Source organism: Dermacentor albipictus, chromosome 3, assembly GCF_038994185.2.
Source record: "Dermacentor albipictus isolate Rhodes 1998 colony chromosome 3, USDA_Dalb.pri_finalv2, whole genome shotgun sequence".
Taxonomy (NCBI): Eukaryota; Metazoa; Arthropoda; class Arachnida; order Ixodida; family Ixodidae; genus Dermacentor; species Dermacentor albipictus.
In genome coordinates, this window is record NC_091823.1 from 16,415,001 (window position 1) to 16,434,829 (window position 19,829).

Sequence of the window (19,829 nt, forward strand, 5' to 3'; positions counted from 1 at the left end):
CTAGTGAAGACGACGGGATTAAAAGCGGATACCTTGGTGCGCAGGTGGTTGACGTGCCCTGATATGAACTCAGACATTTAATATGCTCCTACATGGAGTGGGCTTCCGTATTTGGTGCCGGTTTAAATATTATAAATTAAACCCTTTTTCCGTCACTCCTACTACCGGACGCAATGGGTCTGATAGATTCCTGGCCCAGAAGCCACCTCGAGGCGCAACACCGCGCTAAGCTCCCAAAATGATGTTTAGATAACTCTTTTTTTTTCAGTGTATTCAAAATTTGGACGAGCTCTGAATGCTACTGGGCGACCGATGCTCTACTCTTGCGAATGGCCCATGTACCTTGCGCAGTCCGGTATCACGGTAAGTTTGGCGTCTATATATCTGCATTGCTGTATACATCTTAGCAGACCAAGCACTCATTACAACTGCCAGACATGTTACAGCCAAAGTATGCTTCACTAAGCATTTTGTTAGCGATGAACACATTATATGCAGTAATACACGTCCTCTGCGCGTGTTCTCAAGCTTATGCATCTGTGAATAAACGTCCCCGTGTTTCGGTAATAATCTCCTCTTAATATATAGGGTGTCCCAGCTAACTTTAGCCAGAGTTTAAAAAGGTAGCAAATGCCCCGTAGCGGGACAGAACAAAAGTAATGTTGTCTCCATCACTTCGAGATACTCAAACTATTTCTTTTTTCATTTCGCCTAATTAGATAATTAGTCCTAAATAATTATTAAACTTCTCAAATATTATAATTAGATTAAAAGTGTCAATGAGAAAATTGAAGAGCGACATGAAAAACTCCCGATCCAGCTTTCTGTTCCTCAATACGTGCTACATAAAGGTGTGGTTGCGAGCGTGAAAGGAGCCCGCGAATACACGCAAAGTGCCTCGAGCGGCCAGTGGCGCGGTAATTCTGCGTGCATTTGCGGGCAACCTCGTCATACCGCAAACTTATCATGAACAGGCTGTCTCTATAATCTGGTACCTTTCGCGGAAGCATGAAGGATACATAAATACGGGGTTTATTAAAAGATGGATATCATTTGTTTCAGCCCGACTACGAGAAAATAGCCGGAACATGCAACATCTGGCGAAACTTCGCCGCTGTGACGTACAACTGGAGCCAAATATACGATGCGGTGCTGTATGAAGCCAAACATCATGACCTCCTGGCGAACGTCACAGGTCCGGGCGCCTGGACTGACTACGGCGCGGTAAAATTCCGTATACTTCTTTCGTACAGCAACCACTCCTTTCTCGATATTCATCAATCGCATTTTTAGTACAGAAATCACAGCACGATGCGCTGCTTGCGAATATTCTAAGACGCATCTGTGCCAGTGCAGGTCGTTTTAACGAAGCGTGCATCAAGATCGCAAAGTCTGAAGCCGGGGTAAACGCTGAAAACCAAACTATCTTACTTTAATCTCTTACTTTCATCGTCTGGTCTTGAAAATGATGTGCACTTAGCCAATCGTATGCTATATCTAGCGGTTTTTTTTTTTTGCCTGTTGGCCGAAATTTTAAAGATTCTTCAGCCCATTATACATCGCATCCTGCGACCTTGCGTGACGTTTTAGCGCAATGCTTGCTAAGGAAAAGAAAGAAAGCATTGAATTCTACAGTTATACTTCCCAATACTACGATTTTGCTATGAGGCACGCCGTAGTGGGGAAGTCCGTAATGACTTTGACCATCAGGGGATCTTAAACATGCCCCCAATGCACGGGACAGGGGCGTTTTCGCATCTTGCCCCCATCGGAATGCGGCCACCGCGGCCAGGGTTTGATCCCGCGACCTCGAGCTTAGCAGCGCAATGCCACAGCCGCTAGGCCACTGCGGCGGCTGAAAGGCTGATTGACGCAGGATTACTAAAAGCTCTGCCTGTGCCCGATTCCTATCTGCTGTATGTTTCACCGATAGCCTGTATAATTGCCGTAGTGTAGCAAATAAAAATGGAAATACATAATCATTTCTTATTCACATTGTTGCCGGGTGGGGCCCCAATACAGTTTCATCAAAGCGTATATGTATGCAGAGTATCTAAAGCCGTAACCAGCGGCGTCGCGTCTCCGGAGCTCCCAACCAACGCTAGTCGCGAACAATACTTGAGCAAGTTGGTCACTCAAAATTTCAGTTCAAGATGCTTCCACTTGACAGATCGCACAAGAGTACGACAAGCGTGCATTTGCGAAATATACAGAGGCAACTTGAAAGAATGAACGAACGAACAAACGAACGAACGGATGACCGAAAGAGAAAGGCTTGCCAGCTCCCTTTTCTTGTTCTCCTTTTAAAAGCACAAAGGCTATGCAAATCATAACCGTCGTGACACGTCCATAAGCCGTCCTTAATATATCTGGAAACCGCGCTTGTGCAATGGGGTGGTTGAACGTATAGCATAGCAGCCTTGAGCGACGTCGCAAGGTGGTTAGCCAATACGTCCTAGATAAGAAAAGGCCAGAGGGTTCTGGCAGTTCTAAGAACCATGTCAATTTTGTAGGCTTAGGCTTTCGTTGGAAACCGCAGCACAGGAAAAACGAAAGAGAAATGTAAACGTGTCGGCGCTCTTCTCCCGTGGCAATGTATGGGCCAGTGGCCTACTTGTGGTGACGTCAGAGCGTAAAGCACATAAGTATTTTGCTTTGTGTGTTGAGCTAGCTAGCTTATTTTGTTGCGATAGCAATTATATGTACACTCCAGACGAATTTCCGCCGCCATCGTCGTCGCAGTCGCCGTGGTGCTAGATGTAAAGTCCAAAGGGGATTACATCGCGGCCGCGTGCCTTGGACTGTGCTTGCGAATAGAAGCATGCGAGGTTGAGCCGATGATGGTGGCTCGATCTCGCGCACGCAAGACACTGGAGGGGCGCGGCTACTCAGGCGACGCCTGCTCAGGTGTGCTACGTTCTCACCGCTTAGTTCGCGCCGCAGCTAGAGGCATCACGAAGAGCACTCGCTGCTGCTGTCGCCCTTCGTCACACCAGAGTTTTGACAGCGAGTGTCTGCGGCCAACGAGTGTGATGTGTTCCCGTTTGCCTGTGCGTGCTTGACACCAGGCTTGTTAATTTAGTTAGTAAGCGAATGTTTACAAACCTTTACGGCTGATAAACTACTATCCTTACTTCGTACAGATGTCTAATAATTTTCTATCGCAATCGATGCTCCGCCTGTCGGGCGAAACTGCGACTTCTCGCTTTGTTTTTTTATTAGTGCGATGCTATATTACAACCACCGGATTTATTTTTCTTTTTTTTCATTTTTTTGTGTTCGACATTGATTTCGCTGCGTCTGCCCGTCCATTCCTTCCATTACGCCATCGTCATCAGCCTACTTTCTCATCCTCAGTTTAACTCTCACCCACGGAGCAAGACAGATGGGAACACCGACTCGCCTGATAAGGCGTCCCACGTAGTGTTCAGCTATGGCTTAACTCGAGCGTCATATTGTGGTGAGGATCATAGGTGGCGCTGGATTTAATTGGCCTCGTCTTGAGCGATATCGGCGACGGCCAGCTGCGGCTGCTGGTGTCGGGGTGAGGATCATAAGAGACGCTGAAAGCTCGATCAACAGCTTGCCAATGGAACTGTGCGCGCTTGCCGCTGTGATGCGCTCGTTGCTCTATGCGCTATGTGTGTGAGCGGTGGGCTCGCGCAAGCCCATACCACGTGGTAAAGCGTTGTGCATTGATCACAGTGTGGGCCTTTATTGGAATACCGCGCAGGGTGTAGGGCGTGGTAGAGATTCAAATGTGTATATGTGCTTGTTTACGGCTTTCTGTCGCGTCAGAGCATTATGAGGCGGCAATGGGAGGCAGTGCTGTCCAGCTCAGACTCGACGGACCAGCTCAATCTGGTCAACCGAGCGAGAATGGTAGCTAAGGCCGCTAGACTCCTGGACTGAGGGAACCGTCCACTGCACAGTGGAAGGGCTACCTACGCTCGTGTGCTCTCGTTTATAAAGTTTACTCTCTCTCTCCCTCTCTTGCTCGATGCGCTTGCTTGCTGCCGCATCTGACATGCGCGACATGCATCGCGCATGTCATCCGACACCATTGGAGCACGCAGAAGTTGGAAAAACTCAGAGTAACACGTTGACGGAAAGTAATCTTGATCACCTTTCCTTAATAAGCACATGCTCCTATGTGAACGAAAGAAAGAAAAAATAAAGAAAGAAGCTAAAATTACGCACTAAAATTTTACTAGGAAATGATGCAAGGTAGCTCACTCATAATTTGAGCTTGAAATGAGTCATCGATATTAGAAACGACGAATGCAGTTTTCTCACAAAGGAGAATACCACCTTCCCCTCCACCATCAAGCTTTCTCTGTGCGCGGAATTAAATACCCACCTAGAACATAGCAAGAGAAGTTTTATTGCGCATTTGGTGTCTTGAGTCGCTGTAAAAACAAATCGTGTACGACTGTTTTAACCTACAACGGGGCATGCAAGCGCAAAAGCAGATTACTTCAATTTCAATGCATCGGCTTGCCGTCGTCCGGCACTGTCCGGCCCCTTTTACGACTAATGCAACTTCTCTGCCCATGTGGCAGGCCTTTTTTTCCCTTCTTCACTCGCCTGCACGCACTCCTCCTATCATTTAGTCTTGGTTGTCCGCATTTTGCCTGTTTGTCGATAGCATCCGCGGCCGCGTCTTTTCCAGTCGCATTTGATAGCGAACAGCGCGCCGCAATAACATCGCGTTTCTCGGGGCGACACGATTCTCAGTGTGCCTGACATCTTTTGCTGCTTATGATGTCTTCAACGTGGTCAATTTGTAACTTGACCACTAGGTGGTGTGAAATTTTATTACCCGAACACAGGGAAGAGCGAAAGGGAAGAGATCGCCTCGGAATGCGAACGAGGGAGAGGAAGCAAGCGGAGTCAGAAAGCACGGCGGAACGTTGGGCGCGTTTTATCCCTTTGACACTGGCTGCCCGCAGCTTCTGTCTTACTCCGTGCTCTTACCATATGGGGAGACAATGCTTGCCAGCAGGTGCTACGGCAGTTTGACTGCGCACCTGAAATATGCAGCAAATAGCCTTCCGTTATCCGCTGTCCACGTAAATGACACGACATTTTGAACGACAACAGGCGTGCGCCTTTGTCAATGCTTGCTTTCGTCCGATGCACCCAGCCAAGCTCTGTTATTCATGGCCTACACGGACATGCACGTCACGAGCGCACGTGCTCCTACGTTCTTGCACGTCGGTGCCCTATTAAGTCAGACGCTGGACCAACGAGCTGGACAGATGTGCCCTCAAAACACGAAGGAAGACCATCTTGCTCCTTGCCTCAAGATGACCGGTGAATTTGTTGAGTCGAAATTTCAGAATGTGCTGCTGTAAACTTCTTCCTCCGACCGCTAGGCTGCGTGCTACGGCGCTTCCGTTTGCACGCGAGTGTTCAGCGGTGGTTTCGTATGGCGACGAAAAAGAAAACTTGAACTGCCACCTCCGCTGGCATCGAGCTCATGTCCCAGCGGCAATCTGCAGTTCGTAGCCGGACACACATACCGCTCAGCTGTCGCGCAAAATTTATCTGTTGCAATTGGCGCGGAGTTCTCGTGTGTCCCGCCGATTTCTGAGAGTGGTAGTGCCTACGCATGTATTTCGGAGAGCGTAGCAACGGATTCTGTAAAAGACGAAACAAAGAAGCCCGCAGGTATAGAGTCTGGAGATGTCGCCGTAAATGAGTTCAGAGCAGAAAGAATCGCCGAAGTCTATTAATTCATTTATTCTCTTTCGTTTAAAAAAAATCAGTCTAGCTTTATTTAGCGTTTCCCTTTAGGCAATGTGTCAAAAGTTGTTGCACATTCTCTACGTACTCAAGCCTTCCGAAATATGGAGTTTTTCTTTTTTTTACCTGGTTCTGTGGCCTAGTCCCTGTCTCGTTTTTCATGAATGAGAAGCTTCGGCTCGAGTTTTTTCTATTCAAATAGATGTGGAACCCAAAAATTCCCTTTGGTCAGCACTGAACCGAATATGATAGAATTAGTATAATTTCAAATAAAGATATTTTTATTCAGTGTCTGGAAAAAATAAATTATGCCTTTAGGCCTAACTCATTCAACAAACAATGGAAAAAATTAAGAAAATAATTTACAAATTTTAAGAATAAACTTTAAAACTCTCTAGATGGATCTAAAACACGCCATTAGAAGTCACTGTAATTAAAATTTTCCTTTGAAGTGGATGACATTTCAGTAAGATTGGCTCAGTGGTTTATAATTCCTGATTTCACACATAATTACAGAGAAAAATTAAATGTGGTTTTAAATTAAATGTTACCCTGAACTCCACATGTTGTTTTCAGGAGTGTTTTACCGGTGGCTGTTTTTAGTTCCAAAATATTCTACACAAAGTAATCTTTGCTAGAGAAACTACACGGTGATGGTGGAAATCAGAAATTGCCTGATAATCACTCATTTGATTACCGGAGTTGTACACTTTTTTACTTTATGAACAACTATGAAATAGGAGTACGGCTAACCCTGTGGAATCACTCTCGAACACTTCGGCAAAGTAAAGATAAAAACGGTCGCCATTAGTTGCGTTCTAACCGAAACACCGATGGATGTGATTAAGGGATGCTCTACAACTACTCCACAAGTGATTTACATTGCCGACAAGTTTGATCACTCATGAACTCTGCAGCCCCGGCTCAATGACTGCGCTAAGCAGTTCCAATGCCATACACACCCTGACGTGTTCACCATTACTGTGCACTGCTCAGTAACTGCTGCCACTGTCAGCCTCTGGAAACGGGGGAAGTCATATACCAAGCAGTGACTTTGCTTATATGGTATCGATGATTTGGTAAACTTTAGTCTTCAACAGCCCCACTTAAGACAGTAAAAGAAGACAGGAAGTTTGCTGTCACTATCTTAAGCGGTGCTGTTGAAGATTGATCATTACCAACTTGCCCTGCTTGCGATCCTGAAATCGTAAAACTTGTAGTTCGAAGGCGCGTCAGGATGCACGAGTCAGGAACCCTTGTTCGGGTGGGTAAACCTCTGAAAAATGGGTGGGTGTGGTGAGCGAACGGGCGTACCCGCACATACGTGGCTTACGTTTCATCGCAGCTGGTGCTGGGCAACTACGGTCTGTCCGAGTCTCTACAGCGTTCTCAGATCGCGTACTGGGCCGTGGCGCCCTCCCCAGCGATCCTGTCGGTGGACTTGCGCAGCGTGGGCTACGCAGCACGCTCCCTGTTGCTCAGCCCGTTCGTGATCGCCGTCATCCGGGACCCACTGCGAGCCAAGGCAAGCCGACTGCCACAGGTGACAGCCAGAGTAGGCAAACGACTTGTAGAGAACTCGGCAAAGTGCATGTAGTTTCGTGAAAGATATTCGACAAAACCCACTTCACGACGACTGTGGACGGTAATGCGTTAAGCACTGAATCAATATAGTGACACAACGTATGTGTGGCTGAAGCAAGTGGGATTAAACCGCGCATCGAGGCACAGTTGCCATCTTTTGCAATCGGGCACAGTTTTCTTTACCTTGCAGTTTGGGCAAAAATATAATTTATGTTCTTTCATTCTTTCTTTAATGAACCAAAGTTGGCCAGGAAATAAAGCAATAGAAGGAGGCCCCATGGCAGTTACGGAGTGCGTGGAAGTTCTTGTCAGCGAAGAGAAACTCTAACATGGAATCAGCGCGAAAGAGGAAAACCCGCTGGATGGAACGACCGAGTCAGGCGTTCGTCCTTTTGTTTAGTTGCGTCTTATATTGGAATTCAGCTTCATAGACAAGCGAAAAACTATGAGCGATCGCATTCCGCACTTAGGTCTGCCACTTCCGGGTGTTCGTGAGATCCTTTTATCGCAGGCCTACGAGGCAATATTAACAGGCGTGCCGCCGTTCAGCGTGTCATTCTGAACTCTCTCAAATCGATCGGGCTCCTTGTTGGAATTGTGTAACTTTCAGTGAATAGTATCCCATTCGCGTCATGTTATATCCGCCTGTGCCACTTATATATCCACAGATGCGCCTTCGCCTCTAAGCTTTCCTTCTTGTTCTTCTTCTACTTCTTCTTCTATTATTATTATTATTATTATGTTGACAGCACCACCCACTCTAGCCTCTAAAGTCATCAGAGGAAGTTGACAGAAGCAGAGAAATGTCTGGCTCCTAAGGTCGCTGTCTCTACTACGTGCACAGAGTTGAGGAGGAGGTGAACTTGAAAAACAGATAAGCAGATCTAAGCCACCGCGCTCAAGGCTTTCCCTGCATCATTTTGCAACGTTAAAGGAGAACGGAGGGAGAGCAGTGGAAAGGAAGGAAATGAGAAACGTGCAGCCTTTGCGGAATAGTGTTTCGACGTTGCTGAGCGAGCGGGAAAGAGTGTGCCTGGGCAACGTGGCAGTGCTCCAGGACTGCGTGCGTTCTACGGAGTCCAAGGGCAATCAGGGGAACTGCCCTCTTGATGTTCTCTGTTTATCGGCAGATAAAGACATGGATCCCACTACGCTTGCTGGTGACAACTTCACCCATGTTCCTCGAAGCTGTAAAATATATCACGAATGCCCTACACGCGTAGCAGGGGCAGCATATTCCCGTAGGATGCCTAAAATGGGGAGAGCCTTGAAGCCAAACGTCCAGGCTTGCGACGTACAGAAAGCGTAAACCCGTCACCTCACTCTGGTTCGCACATCTATACCAAGCATCCATAACGGACACCACTGTACACTGTGAAGCGATAGTGCGGGGACAGCTAAGACTAAAAGGCGTTTAATTGTGTAAAGCTAACTCCAGCAGCGCGCACTAACTCTGCATTTCCTTTGTGTTATTTCATTATACTCCAGCTGTCTTCATTTTACACCCGTAGAAAAATGACCTTGACGTGTGGATCCGTTGGGTAATGCCTCGACTTCCCAGCGGCGACAGCTCCATGGTGCTGATGATACACAACCCGAGCATTCGTGGAGGGCCAGCTGCCTTCGAGATTACCATCCAAGATTTAGGCTTGCACAACCCTCGCGGGTACGTGCTGCAGGACGTGCTCAACAACAATGCACTCATAGGCCTGTTTTACCCGGGCCAGACGCTCAGCGTCGCTGTTCCACCACTGGACGCCATCCTCTTCAAGGCGACTATCACCGACCGGTGATGGAAGGAGACGCACCACCTGCCTGCATGTGCATTACGATGGGCGCATAAATGGGTTCATCTATAAGCAAATAAAATGTAACTATTTCCTGCTTTTCGTTCCTTTCTAATCCTTCGTGTGTACGTTTCGTACAGGACGACACTGATTCATGACGCAAAGCGAGAGCGCCAGATGGCGTAAAAGCTTCTATCGACAAGAAACAAGATAAAATATACGCACGTAATTGTAAACGGTTGGCAGAGTATTGCAAATATTGGCGCATTTGCTACATGAGTCTTAACGCAGCACGTTGCCACGCAAGGACGAGAGTTGAAGGGCAGTGGCATCCGGAAATGTTCTAGTACGGCTCTGGTAAATGACTGTTGCAAATGTCACTCAGCAACTGCTGTCGGTTGATGAGTGATTGAAAGTTTGTGAGAAAGTAGGGAATCAATATAAGTGGAAGACCAGAGAGTGCCTTGGTAGAAATGTACGATCTTTGCAGGTTCTTAGGCGGCAAACGAAAGCCGTGCTGGAGTTATTAATCGGGAATTTTTCACCTGCGCTTTTCTTTATATATAAATAAATTCACGGAACTTTTCGGTTTCATATGGGTTTTCTTTTTTGGTGCTAATTTTACTTGTATAGGGAACAATCATTTTTAAGTTTCACGGAATGTTTAAAAAAGGTTGCCTGTGGCAGACGGCATCATTCCTGTCCTTCAGCTAGATTATTCGAAGAGGCGGATAACATACTGTTTTAGCTTGTCCGGTATACGGGTGAGCTATTGTAAGATATTGCAGTAACCAAGTGCATTTTACTTTGCTGCATGTGTAAAAATTCGGCAGCAACACGATTGTACGCCACTGCCGAAAATTTACACCAGCAGTGATGTAGTATACACTTGGTTACTGCAATAGTAGCTTTTGTCTGTTTGAGCTCTGCGCCACCAGGTGGCTGCACCATGTACGCCGCTCCCGTTTATGCCTCCGCTTTCCGCCCCATCACCCAGTCCGCCAAAAAAAAGAATTAAATTATGGCGTTTTATGTGCCAAAACCACAATATGATTATGAGGCACGCCGTTGTGGGGGACTCCGGAAATTCGGACAACCTAGAGTTCCTTAACGTGCACCCTAATCTAAGTGCACGGATGTTTTCGCGTTTCGCCCCCAGTCCGCCTACTATTATTTAAATACCGGACAAGCTAAAACTCTCTGTTGCTACACGACAGATCGAAACACTTATTTAACTAACAGAAATTAACTAATTACTTCTTTAGTATATTTTAGGACACATATTTCGATTTACGAATCGTAGCCGGTGAGTCTGCAAGACGTATCCACTTGAAATGAATTTCCTGGAGGACAACAGAAATATTATTTCCCAAAGTGTGGGTCAGCCTACACGGGCGTTCCGGTTACTTTTGTGCGTCAAAGCATACAAGAGCGTTTTGATGTGAAGGCGTCAAATGGCTCATTGAGTGAAAAAGCAGGCGTCTGTACCAGAGAAATGACACCTGAATCCTCATTGGCTTCGATGCCACGTCACGAGCGTGCCTCGATGGAGCAGAGTGGGCAAAACTGTGTTGCGTGAGCCTGTAGGGGCGTAGCCACGGAGGGGGGGGGGGGGGTCTTATGGGGCTTCAGCCTCTCCCCCCCCCCCCCCCCAATTTTTTTCGTGCTGTCCATGCATCGCTGACGGAAATCTTTCTGGATTTTGTCTAGAATGCCTTTTCACGCTCGGAAAGACATTTCAGCGCGAACATTGCGAACACGGACCGGATTTCGCGGTAACGTCCATGCACCGGGAGTCAACTGACGCAAGGAGCCCATCAGAGAGCAAAGTTTCAAGGGCGTTTTGATGGAGAGCGGGCTCGTCGCGGCATCTCGCGGAGGCCGCGGAACCTACGGAGCGCATGGATTTCAATTCCAAAACTTTATGGGGTATAAAGTTCTTATAAACTTTTGATGCGAACGGTGCATTGATATTTCCAATGTTGTGCTTTAGCTTTTCAATTTCGGAACCTTGTGGGTTCAATGTTGTTATAAACATTTGACGCCAAAGGTGCGTTGACTTTTCTAAAGTCGTACATCGGAACATACGAGGCAAGCCAAATCAACATACTATCAGACAGATTGACAAAGCACGCAGCGAGGTCCGCTGATACAAAGCGTTGTGGTGTTTTATTCATGCCGTCATTTCACAGAAAAAAAATATTAACATTTTTTTCACCTGCGCCAGAGCACCCATGTCAAGACCCTAAAGCCTCCAAAGGTAACAACTTTCTTATTTATTTTTCTACTTTCCCTTTTATTCGCGAGGACCCCCACATTGAGCCTCTTCAATTTTCTTGTTCTCGCTACCCGCGGGCTGACAGAGCCAGCCAGAGCGCATGCATTTTTCTCGTGTTGCCCCGACCACCGCGCGGCGCACTTGGGTGCGCATTCGTTTTTCCCTGGCCGAGTGGATTTTCGCCTGGCAGAATTCTAGACACCTTCTGGCTAGCAGACGAGAAAAAGAAACAGTGGTCGCTCGCTGCCACCACTGTGGGGACTCGACGGATTGCAACGCGTTCGCTTGAGGGCAACCTCTCCGGAAAGTCTTGTCTCGCCGGTGTAGGCAACCGTGAAGTATGCGTTTGGTTCTCTGTGGACCAAGCGTCTCATGTTTTCTTCGATATTCCTTCGGTAGCCACATTAGGTGCCCAAAGTAGGCATTCGATTGTGGCCAACATGCTTTCCTTTGGGGTTTTTTTTTTCATTTCGGTGCCCCCGCCCCACAAAAGAAAAAGAAAGACACTGTTGCGGCGCAGCGAATTGTCGCATGGTGAAAGTTTGGTTTATCTACTTCTTTTTTTTTTTTTGCGAAATGTAATGGACCACGGGGCGCTTCAGTTGCCGGATACTGTTGCAATATTGTTGCAATAGCAATTATATGGACACTCAAGGCGCATTTCCGTCGCCCGAATGTTCCGTATTGGGGCGAGAACTTACAGAGTCGCCATCTGTCGGAAGCGCCTCCCTTGCGTAGTATGAGGGATCACGCAGCTTACGGCGCTCACTAAGAAGACCACGCGGCAGCCCACCTGGAGATTTCTGCAAGTACTTTTAAAACGAAGGAAGTTTTTTACTGTCGAAATAATAATCTAGGGCAAACTGAAATCACGGAATCGCTTACAGAGGCTATATCTTTACAGAATACGTACAGTGAACGCCACTGCGCGCGGTCGCCTCGATGAAGTCTCTCGAAGCGGCTTTTTGCGTGAAAGGTAGGCAAACGCTGAGAGCAAACTATGTGAAATACGTTGTTGTAGTGTCTGCATAACCAAATGTCGCATAACGGGATGAAGCCTCAATGCAGCGATCACACGGGTTCGCAGCGACCGACTGCGCGTCTGCATGCATGTCCGCGCACAATGTTTCACTTTCGCTGCGTGCGCGTTTTCCCACCATGCCGTGAGCTTCAGGCCACAAAATATGAGCATTTGACAGTACACAAGCTACCATTGTTGCGAGGACGCTATCTGAGCTGTTAAAAAATAATTTCGTTATTGACACTTCGACGCCTATACGGCGACTGTGGTGTGCCGTCCGCGACGATTCAATCTCTTTTTCTTCTTCTAAATTATTGGCCGTTTCAACATTATTTCTCAAGTTGCGTCGCACTGTGTGTTTATCGGCCTTCTCAGCGTCTGATTTCCCGCTGCTTCTTTTTCGTAATCCAGTGCATTAATCCATAACACAAACATGACCATATGCCATGCCTTTTTTTTTAATCTGCTTCTTACCACTCCCATTTCATTCCACTGAACTTGCCAGTATCTAGCATCAACAATTCATAGACCAAACCGTCATGACATCACCCGGGCAGCGGGTGCGGGCGAGCGCCTCAGTGCGCGTTTTCTGCTACTCACCGAACATCGCAGACTCAGCCCCGTCGTAGAAATATTCCTCGCGTCTGTGCTTGCTGCATACCCGAGTTGTAGCCGATGGCTGTTTGCCGGTTCTAAGTTTCGCGAGCAAAGCTTCACGCAGCTTCTTGTCCTGCGGCTACGTGTGAATAAGTCTGACACCGGGCTCCGTTGCGTACGTCCACCACTGCGGCACCGAGCAGTAGGGTATACCATGCTGCACGCCTCCAAAGGCAGCCACTACCTATTATAGTACTTTCAAAAGTTGTCAAGCAGAGACCCATGGCGGGAAACTCTCACCACTTAATCAGAACCGCAGCGCAGGTGGGACTTTACAATTTCGTTTTCAGATAGCTTCGGCGCTTCCGAAGCAGCTGACGTGGCCGCTGTGTCCACGTGATCGCTCATGCCACGTCACGCTGATGGTAACGCCAGCTTTTCCAGTGGTGGAGCTCGCCCCCAATCAAACCCAAAGGCGATAACATCGTGATCGCGCGCCGCATGCTGTACTAATTACTGAGCCGCATGATTACTGATCGAATTTGCTGAACTTGGAGAGGCTATCAATCGTTGCCGATATTGTGAAACGCCGGATTGGCTACATGTCGCAATCAAGAGCAAACGACGTGGAAAATTGACGAATGGGGTCATCTTCCCTCACGACAATGCCCGTCCCCACGTCGCTGATGTGGTCCATACAAAACTGGCAAAGTTCAAGTGGTAAACGCTGCAACATCCGTCATACTGCCCAGAGCTGTCGCCTTGCGACGTCCCTATTTTGGGGCAACTGAAAAAAACAGCCCAAGGGAACCAGATTAGTGTCGGACGACGACGTGAAAGAGTCAATTGCAGACTTTTTGAAGCATAAACAAAAGGAGTTTTATGAGACGGGAATCACGCGACTCGTTAGTCACCGGGACAAATGTCTAAATGCTCGTGGAGACTACATTTAAATAAAGTCCCCCGTTTGTCACACATTCCCATTGACTCACTTTCATTTGACTCGCCCTCGTATATATGGCAGAACTCCGGCTTTTTATATGTGCTCTCTGTTGCGGCTATAATTTCGGTGTAATCACTCACAATAGACGACCAGTGACAGCTGCTCCTGCGCTACACATTAGAACAAATGACAATGTCAGTGAGATTTTTCCCTGACCGTTGCATATGTACAAAAATGTAAACAAGGCTCTTGACTGACAAAGTGGCCTTACCAGATTTGTCCTCAACTTGTTCATTTCATGGCCTTTACATTTTTTTATATCAGTGGCCTGCACTGCTTTGCTGGTTTAGGACCGATATAAAGTTTATGTGGTATTTCCTTTACTTGTTAAATGGAAAAAAATCATGGAAGCATTGATATCAGTTATTCGGGCACAGTTTTTGGGACGTACGAGTATATTCTTTTAGAGAAAAATAAATATTTTACTTGACAGTGCGTAGCGTTCAAGAATTCCTTTGCAGCATCTTTGGCAATGGCGATGCAGTTATTATTCATGTATTCGATCCCTCGACAAATTCTATAAGGAGGTGGCCGAGCTGCAACGTGAGACCCCGCCGCCCCCCTCCCCGAACGAGATTTGTGGCTACGCCAGTGGCTGAGGGCATCGCCGCGACGCCACGTCCACAACGCGCCTCGACGAAGCAAATGCGTCGATGCGTCGACGCGGGGCGAGACGGGTTGTCTTCGGCAAGGCAGTCACATGACGCGAGCGTGCGCGTGCCGCCGTCTCGCTCTTGGAAGCCGGCGCGCTGTTCGTCTCTCTCTCTCTCTCTCTTACTGGGTTTACCTGCTGCGTATGCCTGCCAGCCTTGGTGGCCGCTGCTGCTCCTTGGGGTCTCTCGTCGCGCAAGACGTCGGTGGCATGAGGCGTTGGAACCGCAGGCTGCTGATGCTGCTTGCTGGCTCGGGCAGCATGTACCGCTACGGTACATTGCTGGCAGTGCAGAACTCGAAGTACCGCTCAACGGCCTTCTATTCGATATTACTGCCTTCGCATTCACAACGCATAGGTGTCCTCGAATCCTTTTAAAAGAGGAAGCGGAACGACAGTGCATTTTTACGGCGAATTTGAGGGCGCATATTTCCAAACTATAGAGTGTCATTCTGGAAATTAATGTGTGAGCTCCGCAGATATTTGATTGTGTGATTGGTCTTGCCAGAAAGCTGCATTTGCAGGCAAGCTGCATGTTTATGAACAAAAGGGCATAGCGCTTGCAAAGAGAGCAGGTGACTGTTTATAGACTTCTTTTTGGCTATACAGTAAACTTTACTAAACGCACACACACGCGCGCAGGCGCGCGTACACGAACGCACGCACCCACTCATTCGCAGGCGCAAGCAGGCGCATACACCCGCAAGGTAAAGACGTTTCTGTTACGATGAGATGCGGTCTGCCTCTTTCTGGCAGTACAACAAAACATCAAGGCCTTCACTTTCTTATTGCCGCAACGGCTTTCGTACCGTCCTAGAATTCTCGGCTCGTGTTCGCTTCACGCAGCCTGCATTGCAGGCTAATTAAGCAGCGGCCAGGAAACACCGATAATTGCGGCCCCCGAGATCGCGGGGGCCAGAGGGAACAAAATGCAAAAGGGGTAAGTGCCTCCGATTTAAGAGGGGCAAGGGCGCCAAGGGAACGCGGGGCGATCGTTTGGCGGTCGCGTGTGGCCGCAAGTGTGCGCGCAACCCAAGAAGATGCAATCAGCGATAGAACGCGCAAGCAACGGCCACGGGGAGACCCTGTCAGCGCTCTCCGCGTCGCAAGATCAGCAGCCTGCGCGGTGCGGCCGTACACAGCTCGCAGCGCTGCCAGCAGGCCACGCGCAAGGCCCCGAGAGCAAAAAAAGGTGAGGAGAGGAAGTTTTGATGCATAATTTGAAGTGGATTACTGGGCGAGGAATTCTCGTTGTTTGTTTGGAACTAGGGAAGGAGTAACGGAATTTTCGAAAGTTCGCACGTGACTATAGAAAGTACCAAAAGAAGGGTACAAGAAATGATAAACCCTCTTAGAAGTTTCGGTTAGGCACTAACCTGCATAGCTGGACTGGCGTAACTATATCCGTTGCTAATCAAAAGTGGTTGAACAAGGGGTGTTTCGACAGCGTTTCACAAGGGAACTTGTTTTCGTCACGGACCCGACTTACCCCGAGCAGGACGAGCCCTCTAATTTATATAAACGTGGCTCCAGAGAAATGCCTTCTTCGACCTGTATTGGTCAATTCATGTTTCGATTTATTTTGTTTATTTCGTTATCTGTCTTTCGTCTAGTGTGTGTACACGTGTGCTTCCGAAGTTGTATAAGAGAGTACAGACACAAAACTTCTGCATCTCGTTTTCTATCTTTCTCTTTTTTTTTGTAGTTAGTTGCCGAAAGCATTAATGAGGCCTCTATTCCACGAATGTCCACGCAATAATGACTAATTTTAGGATTTGCAGCGACCAGTTCAAGACGCACGCTAATTGAGTCATGCCTTTGTAGTTTTCGTGTGGTGAGCATGTTTGCTCGTTACATCACGGAAACCGGAGATGACGGTCACGTGGTATCGTACGAGTTACCGTCCGATACGGCGCGATGCGTCCAAGAGATGGATTCTCTGACTGTTTAGACGTGACGGAATCTGCTGGAGAGTTACTGGATGCAAATTTGGGCACGACTAGTATGCCAAATCGCACCGCGTGTATCCTGTTTAAGCGCGGTGCACGGGAACTGAACCCGCGCCATGACGGTGTCGCCGAACGCGCGGATGCACGCCGCTGAATTAATCGATCATTCTTTTCTTTTCATCCTGCTCTTCTCCGCGTTCGACACGAGATTGGACACTGGATGTGTCCCTCTCACGTTCTGTTCTCTATTAGAGCGAGGCCGACAAGCGAAGCAAAGGTCAGTAATTTACCAAAACGCGCGTCCGGTTTGCTAGCCTATACGTCGGAGAAGGTGAGCAAGTGGATGTTAGATCCCCTGAATTCAAGATCATTATCAGAGACAAAAGTACTTGGGCCGTGGCCCCATGCCTCACAATGTGACGCCAGAAATAATGATCTTTTAGCATGGTATGTCCACGGAGGTATAGATGAGAGCATGAAATGTCCTCTCTTGACGTGCTCTGTGTATTTCTTTGTTGACATCAAATACAGATAATTTCATGATTAGCATACGCACCTCATTTTCAACAGAGTGATAACTTAGGATTTTGGTTTTATACACAAGAGTTGTGTCCTAATTGTTCTTTTCATCCTTCAACTTTCGTCGTCAGTTTTACCACAGCAATAGCTCATACAAGCCTATTGCCATTGATGTACTATGGACTTGCAATACACAGGCATTTTTTTCGTTTCTCGGCCTTACCAATGGTTTGCGATTTTCTTTGTTGTTATGTAGTTGGCTACCAGTGACAAGCGGCGTTTGGGAAGATTCTGCTAAATCATTCAAGCGAAATGCGTGACAAGGCAGAGAGTGAGAGACGCTGCTAGAGCTTGTCTAAAGCCTACTTGAAAGTCAAATGTAGGCATTCGATGTTCAAAAGTGCAACGCAAATCGTTTTCAACACAACTGACATTTTGAAGAATGAAGTCGAAGCATTGTTCAATGTACCCCAATTATCCGGTTCAAATTGAGGATTATGCGCAGGTAAGAGAGCCACACATCCGATTCAAATGATTTCTCTGCGCTAAGGTCGCATAAATTGTGGGTCCTAGTCATATTGGCGCGTTTGTCTTTCTTTTTTTTTTACTTGCTGGCGCGTGATTGTTTTCTTCCCAATTTTTCTTGCAGCCTCATGTCGTTCTCCTCATTATATGAAAGCTGTAATCTCTTATGATGCGACTTTTTTCTCAGTAGTCACGCGATAAACGCTGGTAGGAGCAACGTGCAATAAACATAGATAATTGGGAACTGTTATTTGTTTGAAAATGCGTGAAGGAAGCGGAGGCACTGCTGAGAAAAAAGCTTTGTTTGTTTGTTTGTTTGTTTGTTTGTTGTTGTTTGTTTGATTGCCTAAAAAATCCGCACCATTTCTTTCCTCATAGAATCTTTAGTTTGAGCTCTCGTCCCTCACCGGAAAGGAATGTCACACACGCTGTCAAGGTGGAGTGTATGTAGGTCGGTAGGAAAGGGTGACAGGCGGAGAGTTAAAATCTGAAGTTAATACACTTAGCCTCGCTGTCCAGCAGAAAACATTGTGGACAGCTCAGGAGCCTTTTACCAACCAAATGTGATCGCAGGCGCCATTTCGGCGTGTGTATACGCAGAAGGGAAAAAAAAGTATGCCTATCACGAAAGTGGGTCAAATAATAACAAAAATACAAGTCAACCGTTAAAGAAAGAAGAAAAAGACAGGTATATACAAACGAAAGCAAAGAGGCGTTAGTACCAAAATTATAGAAAAGAAAAGACGCGTAGACCGCGAGATTTGTAGTTTTACACCACGTGCCTCTGTGTATCATATTTTTTGTACTTTCTCCAGCACGCGATACTTCCACCGTCGTTCCTTATTCTCCTTCCTCGACAGTTGCGTAAGAAGCGAGCTCGTCAAGGTCTGATACTGCCGGCTTCCGTTAAAGCGCTCAGGCGGAGCCCGGCCCGCCCCAGTGTCAGGACGCAGCTTTTTACGTATGGCGCCCGACAGTCACCGCTACAGCTATAGCTATATAGGCTCGTCGCAACCGCCAATCTTTCCGACCGCCGCTTCGGCACACTGACGGATGCCGGTCGCGCAAAATTGTTACCCTCGCCCACCGATCCTTCGCGTGCTTTAGCGATTCTCTCCGCCGCCTATCTTTCTGTTTTTTTTTTTATTTCCTTCCTCTTCCTCTTCTGAGGCTCCGTCATGTTCAAGCGCATAATACCCTCCGGTGGCGTAACAGTTACCGGTATTCACGCTAAGAGGATTCCAAGTCTCTCCACAACCTTCCACGACATCGTGGCGTGTGTACGTGTAAACAGCCAGGACTTTCTCTCTCCTGCATTTACTCATTCCACACTTTTCCTCTCTCCTCGAGAGACTTTCCATTTCTTCCTTGCCAGCCGGCGAGCGTCCAGGTTCTTGGCTGGCTAACGCCGCCGCCGCCGACGTCGAGCCCAGCGCACGCGTTTTCGTTGCGCAGACAACCCCGCCCTCGTTGTGTCCATTCTCAGGTCGTCCAGATGGGACGACGACCGGCAGCTGCTGCCGCCGGCGCAACCGCGACGCGGACCCCGTGGTGGCCGAGCCCAACGCTTCGGCTCGCGCTTCTCCTGCTTATCTGCGCACACCCGGCTCACTGCTTGGAGAATGGCCTTGCCCGGACGCCCCCCATGGGATGGCTGGCCTGGGAGCGCTTCCAGTGCAACATCGACTGCTCCCGGGAGCCCGAGAACTGCATCAGGTTAGTGCGTCTGTTTGCAGTGACATGCGGGTATGCCGGAGAGTTTTGAAAAGCTGTGCTAGCGCTGGATGTCGGCTGATTTATTTTAACGTAAACGTATACTCGACATATTCGTGCCGTCGGCTCATCGATTACACACCGCGCGATAACCATGCCGTTGCTGAGAGCCAAAACTCAACTGAGAAACAAGATCTGTAAGCACAAGAGATGATATAATATTGTCTTCCAGTGGATACGTTCTCATGTCGGTATGGACGGGAAGAAAAGAGTGGAGGCAAGAGAAGCGCTCTCAAAGCTACCAACAGTCAAAGCACCTGTTCTCAACAGACCTAGTAATTCGCCGCCACTTTCGGTCGCTATGAACCCCGCCACATGAACCGCGTATAGTTAAAGGTCTTAGGCGATTGGAAGCCATCCTAAGTTACATAATAAGAACAGCATTGATTAGCA

At 47.8% G+C, this 19,829-nt stretch overlaps 3 protein-coding genes across 4 annotated transcripts in view; 2 read left to right on the top strand and 1 right to left on the bottom strand.

Annotated features, from left to right (window-relative positions):
• The window catches only part of LOC135917507 (alpha-galactosidase A-like), a 20,229-nt gene extending 11,088 nt beyond the window's left edge, over positions 1–9,141 (top strand). The window contains exons 5-8 of the mRNA XM_070535154.1: positions 269–363; positions 1,063–1,224; positions 7,094–7,291; positions 8,844–9,141. Coding sequence (XP_070391255.1) covers positions 269–363; positions 1,063–1,224; positions 7,094–7,291; positions 8,844–9,125 — 737 coding nt within the window. The 3' untranslated portion in view covers positions 9,126–9,141. The remainder of the gene's footprint in view (positions 1–268; positions 364–1,062; positions 1,225–7,093; positions 7,292–8,843) is intronic.
• The window catches only part of LOC135917503 (uncharacterized), a 321,200-nt gene that overhangs the window by 171,121 nt on the left and 130,250 nt on the right, over positions 1–19,829 (bottom strand). The gene's annotated exons all lie outside the window — the stretch shown is intronic.
• The window catches only part of LOC135917505 (alpha-N-acetylgalactosaminidase-like), a 36,916-nt gene continuing 32,760 nt past the window's right edge, over positions 15,674–19,829 (top strand). The window contains exons 1-2 of one of the 2 annotated variants that reach the window (XM_065451081.2): positions 15,674–15,862; positions 19,119–19,379. In XM_065451081.2, coding sequence (XP_065307153.2) covers positions 15,711–15,862; positions 19,119–19,379 — 413 coding nt within the window. In that variant the 5' untranslated portion in view covers positions 15,674–15,710. The remainder of the gene's footprint in view (positions 15,863–19,118; positions 19,380–19,829) is intronic. The other variant, XM_065451082.2, reaches the window with a different exon arrangement.